The 7,578-nt window shown below is 44.4% G+C and overlaps 1 protein-coding gene across 3 annotated transcripts in view; it reads right to left on the bottom strand.

The window, feature by feature from the left end:
• Positions 1 to 1,415: 1,415 nt before the first annotated feature.
• bbox1 (butyrobetaine (gamma), 2-oxoglutarate dioxygenase (gamma-butyrobetaine hydroxylase) 1) overlaps positions 1,416 to 7,578 on the bottom strand; it is a 20,722-nt gene continuing 14,559 nt past the window's right edge. For all 3 annotated transcript variants that reach the window (XM_031848590.1, XM_031848592.1, XM_031848591.1), the window contains exons 4-8: positions 5,137 to 5,335; positions 4,233 to 4,338; positions 3,859 to 4,055; positions 3,239 to 3,405; positions 1,416 to 2,618 (exon numbers count right to left, since the gene is read on the bottom strand). In XM_031848590.1, the coding sequence (XP_031704450.1) occupies positions 2,458 to 2,618; positions 3,239 to 3,405; positions 3,859 to 4,055; positions 4,233 to 4,338; positions 5,137 to 5,335 (830 nt within the window). In that variant the 3' untranslated portion in view covers positions 1,416 to 2,457. The remainder of the gene's footprint in view (positions 2,619 to 3,238; positions 3,406 to 3,858; positions 4,056 to 4,232; positions 4,339 to 5,136; positions 5,336 to 7,578) is intronic.

Below are 7,578 nucleotides of genomic sequence, written 5' to 3'. Positions count from 1 at the left end.
TGGATCTGAAGCATCTGTAACATTGGTTCTGAATGGGACGCAGCTCTTCCTGCTTGAGTTAAACAATTTTTTTTTAAACTGGAGTATTACAACTCATCTCTGTCATTGTACTAGCCGGCCGCTGTAACCAGAGGGAATACATGAGTAGAGGTACCAGGTGTAAGTATTCCAGTATTTGAGAAAAAAAAGTATTTATAGAATATGTACAGCTTTGGCAATATAATAAAGTTATCGCAAATAAAGCTCGGCCGAGTTCGTCTTTTTATCAAGAAAGAAAAACGAGGTGTATTGAACATCTGGACGACCAATAACATGTTGAGACTGTTTTGTGACTTTTTTTTTTTTTTTTTTTTTCATGCATCCCAGAGTATAACCTTTATTATGTCGTACTATGTGATGACATTTAATGACTTTTTATGACGAACTATACTGAGTATTGACGTGTCCTTGGGCAACACACTCAACCCCAAATTGCTCCCGCAGGCTGTTCCTGCGGTGTGTGAATGTTAAAATGTTAGTTAGTCCTGATAGACAGGTGGCACGTGCAATGGTAGCCTCTGGCATCAGGGTGTGAATGATGACATGTAGTGTTGAAGCACTTTGAGTAGTCGGATGACTAGAAATGCGCTTTTCAAGTCCATTTCCATATACTGTGACGTTTTTACTACTTTTCATGACATTTTTATGACTTTCATGATATACTGCGCCATGTTATACTATGACTGTTTTATGGCATGTCTTTGCATGGCATACTATATTATGTAACTTTATATCTTTCTTTTTTTTAACATCTTTTATGACATACTGTTGTCACGGTCCACCTGTTTCCCATCCACTCACCCGCTACCCTGCAGAATATGAACCCCGGCTCAACACTTCAGTCTGCGCCTGCTTGTTCAGTTCGGCAACGTTGTAACGCTACAGCTATGTTCTAGTTTAAGTCGGTTAAATCCTCGGGGTTCATGACCTGTGTACGATCACATTGTTTTCTCCACCTGCCTCCCCCGGCGCCTCTCCAGTCTGCTACCCAGCCGAGAGCTCATCTCCCTCTGCCTGACATCACAGGATCAACTCTCTTCTCAACTTGTTTTTACATTTTTAGACACATGAGACCGGAGGATTTGTTTTTAAATGTTTTATTCAATGTACAAAATGCAAAAGCAAAGCCTTAAGCAGCCCCAGAGGCTAGATGAATACCATCGTCTCCTCACTGGTATGCATGTTTGTGTTTTGGGGATTATTCATCCATGTTAGGTTACATAGAAAATATGTCAGTAAATTAGCAAAACTACAGAATAAATCGATCACAAAGCGTCCGTATCTACACTTGAGCACACTGTGCTGTTTAATTACATCATAAAAACATGTTCATGGGTATTTAAAGGATCGGTCTACTTATACAAGAGTTTTTTTTGATTACTCAATCCAGGTAACCATGCAGATTGTCTTGCATCTTGGATGCTCGGGATACCTTTGTCTGAATCTTCCTGCTTCTCTGGATGATCCGCAGAACTCTCGGTAGTTTGCAGGATCATCCAGAGAAGCGCGGCATCATTTCTGGAAAGATGAGTGAAAAAATCCACTCGTTATCAGCTAAGATATTTATATTTTTGGATAAACTAACGTGTTTTACACTGTTTACTTGTCTTAAGAAGATTCAGATTAAATCTGCAAAATGCCGAAGCTCAAAACCTCAGCGGATAAAAGAAAAAGTTTCTGTTTGGCCAGAAGCCACTGGGGTTAATTAGAAAGCACACGTCTTTGTCATTTGAAGCTGCAGATGCGTCACACTGCCACTTCTAGTACAGCTACTGTAGATCAAGGCTGCATCTCCACAGAGTGAAGGGAAAGTCAAGGACACCATCCTTTGTTTTAGGCACACGACTGAACAGGAGAGGTAGCGAGATACTCTAGCAAAGACACATCTACAGTAAGGGCACTCCCTCCTCCATCACGTTCTACACACAGTAATAGTCACAGTGAGCAATAAGGTCAGACAATTGTAATTTGTAGAATAAATAATGAGTTATTTTAAGGTGGCCAGGTTCTCTTCAAATATTCAACCAGAGAACTGGGAATGATCAATTTCTTAAAAAAATATATAAACTGCACAATGTCTTTATAATAATGTGACACTCGGGGAAAATGTATAAAACCTCGAAGTTAAATTTCAGCTTATAAAACTGATTAGTCACTATGATTGAATCCAAAAGCACCTTTCAAACTTAAAAGAAAGGTGTTTTTATTATCTTTGCGTTGAATCTGTGTTACATGTTTGAAACTTTATATATGTTGGAAAGCGTCCCTAGCTCTAAAATCATTTTGTAATTCATGAAATTATTTTGCTACCTCAGAATCAGATTCTTTAGTATCTTTACCCTTTTTACCGTTTTGAGAGCAACATTCAGCTTAACTCTCAGTTTAAAGAAAAGAAAGGTTTGTCCGTGTTCCCGGAGCTCAACTGTTTCCGCGGACCGAGCTGCGGAGGATCCGGAGGCGAGACATGACTTCGTCCCAGTCCATGTAGGCGCCCTCGAGGTGCCGCGACCTGTCCGGCCGGCTCCTGTAGGTCCTCCGGCCGTGCAGCAGACGCCAGTTATCGAAGGTCAGCACGTCGCCTGCAACACGACAGCACCAACACATCAGTCACGAAGGAGTGAGGTGTGTTTCATCTGATCCTTATTTCAGTGTGGAATGGAGTTTGTTAATGGAGAAATGCTTCTGTAACCTATTCGCTACACGAGTCAAAAACATGACAAAGAACACAACAAAAGCAGGAGTACATCCCTGTGCATCTTTTTTAAATGCAAACAACAACAAAACAATTTCCTGCAAAATTTGACCGACGTCACGTAAAAATAAATTTTAAAAAGCCGGCAGGTCGGGGGTTTATTCAGAAAAACAAGTTTCAACACCGTCGCCTTCAGATGCCGTTGAGCAGGTTTGTTTGAAGGATCTCAGGGAGGCTTGAACCCCGCCTCCCCCCGCTATCACTCCATCTCTGTCCTCTTGATGCTGCAGACTCTGTGCAGGGCAGTGATTATTCAGAGAGGGCTACACCACTCTCGAGGTCATTAGATTTGGTCCACAGTGACAGAGGGGACACTGACCGTCTGATGACAAAGATGTTGTTGCACGTCACCGTACCAGACCAGGATCCGTTTACGGAGTATCTACGACTAGGAGGGCTTTTTGTTGTTATGTTGCATGGGGAGGGTTTAGAGAGTTGCACACTGACCTGGAATCATTTTGTAGGTGACCATGTTCTCTCCTCGGTTTATGATATCCACATAGGCCCTCAGCGCTCTGTAGAAGGGCTGAACCTGATGCACGGGGAGGTCCAGCACCGAATCTCTGGTGGCGTTGTTGTAGTTTATCCTCACGACTCGGCCGGCGGCATCAACTCTGCTCAGAGAGGAGGATGATGTCAAACCAACACATCGCACATTAATAAAGAAAGTAATCAATAGATTCATCAATTATGAAAATAATCATTGTGTTCCATGTCTGTGACCCAGAAAGGAGTTTTATTCACTGGACACATTAATTAAATATGAACTGATCTCGTCGGCTTCTTTAATTCTTAAGGTAAGTATGTGGACAGATGGTTGTTCAAACAATATACTCTATATATTGTTACACAGTTTTGGTTTTGCCACATTGAGAATATTTGGACATAATTCTGAACAGCAGATGGCAGTGTCTCATTTCAAATCACTCCACCGCATCGATTTCTTTTTTTTTTTTTTGAATGCACTTCTTTTAGACTCTTGCAAGGCCTTGAACACAGAGATAGTAAATGTGTGTGTGTGTGTGTACGCGTGAGAATGAAGCAGGTGATCTGACAGCCCGTCTTACTCGATGATGCACTTCTTGGCCTGCAGCATGAACTCGCAGTAGTCGATCCCCATGTCGGTGAAGTCCACGTGGGCCGAGGTGAGCGTCCCGAAGGCCTCCGGGTCTTCTCTCTGCAGCAGCTCGGCCATGTGGAAGCCGTCCACCATCTCGCTCTCCCCTCCTTCCTCAGCATCGCTGATGCAATGCAGCAACTGCACCTACAACACACACACGCCGCGCAAATGCTCCTTTATTTACAACTCCGAGGGCATAAAAGCCGAAACGCCAGCAGTCAAAACAAACCTGAAAGCAGCACATGAATGCATAAGTGATACTGTATCTGTTTAGTGTCGTTTAATGCTCTTTAGAGAGGGTATAAGTCAGATTTTACTTACTCCGGGTGCAAAGTGCAGTGCAGGGTAGTCGGTGTGGGGACTGAGCTTTCCTGAAGTGTAGGCTACATTGTTTGCCATGTGTTTGTCCTGGACCTGCCATGTGTGCCTGAAGACAAAGATAACATTCATTAATAAACTTCTAGTTCATTATTCAACTTTGGCTTTAGAAGATAAGCAGCAACAATTAGGCTGAGAGGACGAGAGGACGAGAGGACATGAACTTTGCGGGAGCGTCACAGGACTGTAGTCCCTGAAGTAGACACTTCATTGAGACGCGGCAGCAGTCGAAGCTCTAATGAGGTAAAGTTATATTCCGCGTTACGTTCGCACGCCTCGTTTGGATGCCCGACTCGTAAAATGGTCTGGTTTCTGTGATGGCAGGCCTTCAGCTTCGGTCTGCAGTGACTTTACTTCCAGCAGCGTGAGCTCATGCGCTGGCAGAGGGTCGGCTTTACGCTCCAAACCTCTGTTCTGACTGAGTGCACCAGGTAATTCCTCCGGCTTAAAAGGAAAAAAGAAGCTGGAATGCTCTTGGGTTGTTTTCCCCGGTCTCTGTGTTCAGTAATCGGCTCTGCAGTAAGTCAAAGTGATGAACTCTGGTGTGATGAAAGGGCCGACAGACGCTCTGTAATCTTCACCATGGAAACCAGATCAATCAAAGCTACAGATAACGGACCATAACGTTAACGTGGTTAAGTGAGAATCTAAGAACATCTTTCATCAAAATATCCAACTCGTTTCCTGCTTCCCTGGAGAAGGCTTGTAAATAAAAGGTCTTTTGTATTACATTTAATTTGCTAATAACGCTCTCTGGGCTCCGCTCCAGCCGAAATATGATCGGTGGAAAATGTAGCTGTTCAGGATTTCGTGGGGAGTCGATGGACGGACAGTCACGGGGTCTCACCCGTAGAACGTCAGCCGGAGATAGCCGATCCTCTCGGCGAGTCTGGCCACTACGCCTTGCTCCGCCGGCGCCCCCTTCAGGTGGACGACGCCAACGCGGCGCAGGGCCAAGAGCCAGTCCAGCGCGGCCTTGTCGTCGCAGAGGACCTCCTGGTAGTCGGCCGTGGGAACGCGCAGTTTGGAGTCCCAATAATAACGCTCTGAAACGAGAAAGAGGACAGAGGAAGAAACACGTCACTTCATCTTAGTGGAGAGGTACATACGGGGTCGAGTGTCTGCAAAGCACCAACATGAGACATCAAGTGTGTCTTTGTCCGGGTCTGTAGCTGCTCTGCATCACTTTTTTTTTTTTTTTTTTTCCACACAATACTGGTTATAAACTGTTAGCTTCTCGTGGAGTGAGAAGCTGCATGTTCTCCTTTAAACGCACATTTACTCCAACATTAACAAATCCCAACAACTGTTTCATTTAGCAAAGCATGTTGGCAGGTTTTAGCATCATGATTTAAAGCCACATTCAGAAATCACAACTACAGGTTTGGATTGACAAAGATACCGAATGTTTTCCACTGAAGACATTGTGTCCAGGGACCAGAGCTATCCGGGTGTGCAGCAGGAGTGAGCTCCAGCAGAGCGAGCGTGCCCATAACCTGAGATTTCCACACGTCACTTCTTTTAGGAAACATTCTTTTCCCCGAGATGACGGAAAGAAAGTTGAATAATGTGCGGTGAGAGCTGTCTGGCGTGCTGAGGGCAAAATAAATCAAGCACACACACTTTCTATCGCTTTAAACATGATGAAGGCGTGTGGCAGATGTTAACTAAATATTGAGAAAAAATAAACAGTTTTGTTCATAACTTAATTGTTGGTCCCCTGTGTCTTTCATTTGAGACGTGCCAATGCATACGATAGCGTGCTCACTTCAAGACGCACAGCTCGCTGAGAAAATAAAATAACAAATCAGCCGGTCTCCGTCAGACAGACAGAAGTGGAAAGAAACCCTCCCACTGCTCTCCACCCAGCTGGCTCGACTCTCTTTTTCCATGCAGTCCGTCTCCAGTGACTTCCACAGAAACAGCTGCTAAGTGCATCGCAGGAGGAGGACGAAGGGTTCAGGTGAGGAGCTTGTGTACCTGCCTGATGTTTGTGTCTCTTTTCAGTACCAAACAACTTCAAGAAGAAAACCCTCCAAACGGCTGCGTCACAGACACACTGCAGCCAGCAGCAGACGGAGGACACACAGCAAAGGAGAGCTCGCACAACTTCGCGCATAATTAATCATCCCCAAGTGTCTGAAACGTCAAAAGAGAGAATGTGACCGTTCGCTCTGAAGGCCGTAAAGATGTAACGTTACAGTTGCAACAAACAGACCGGTGATGAGGAGGGAGGCACAGAGCACCCGGAGACGTAGCGTCAGTCAGAAACACAGTGATCATCAGCACTCGCAGACCTCCCTCCAGGCTGTTGTCACAAACGATCAGCTTCTGGCCGCACAGTTCACAGGGTCAGGGAACCCCCCCGGCTTATCAAGGGGAATCAGAAACTGGAGAAAAGGTCAAGCCTGAATGTTACAATTGCTCTTGTGAAACTGGATCCGGGTGGGGGTTTTCTTTTGGGTGTCCCCCGTGACAAAGTGTCCACGCCGCTGGTCGCTGGTGGCGGTGTGCACACACATCAGCCGAGTCTCATTCTGAACACGCTCGCTGCTGCGGAGCGAATTCACACCGAGGTCTGGCCGGCTTGAGCCGAGCATGAGAGCTTTGCACGGATATCGGTCTTCTTATCTTGTAAGCGGCTCGTCGCGTGTGTTTGTTTAAATAGAAAAGGCGAATCACAAAATCTGAGATGTGAAGGATCACAAGGAATTTTACTGTCAGAAGAGATTAAAGAACAAATAAGAGTCTTGTCGCCCGGACTGCTGTAGATACACATCTGGTCAAATGTAGAGCCGACAAAACAGAGCTTTGATGCTTGAGAAGTACATTTATTTAAATAATATACATAAGTACAGTTTTAAAGTACTTCCTGTACTTCTACTCCACCATGCAACAGATTACATCTTCAGTGTTTAGTGGACCTTTGAGACCTTTGAAGTCTTGTTGGTTGTTGAAAGCTTCTGTTCTGTCGTGATTTTACAAGCTTTTTATTTTCTTTATGCTGCAGCGTCGTACGTGTCATTTGATGTTTTCTCTGCTTTTTACATTTGTTAAAATGCTTATGTGTTAATGCATTAGTAGTAATAATCCAGTGATGTAATATATATGAATAAAAACTCTAAAAGGGCCATTCTAATGAGATCTCTTACATATGACATTTAATCGATGTGTTTTACATTAAAGCGCTGTTAATGAATTTATAATCACCGTTCTCTCAGCCACAGCGGGCTCTATAAAGCCACACACACACACACACACACACACACACACACACACACACACACAC

Source organism: Anarrhichthys ocellatus, unplaced genomic scaffold (genome assembly GCF_004355925.1).
Source record: "Anarrhichthys ocellatus isolate YVR2014 unplaced genomic scaffold, GSC_Weel_1.0 scaffold8, whole genome shotgun sequence".
In the NCBI taxonomy this organism is placed as follows: Eukaryota; Metazoa; Chordata; class Actinopteri; order Perciformes; family Anarhichadidae; genus Anarrhichthys; species Anarrhichthys ocellatus.
The sequence above is the reverse complement of the archived record's forward strand: the minus strand, read 5'-3'. Positions and strand labels throughout refer to the sequence as shown.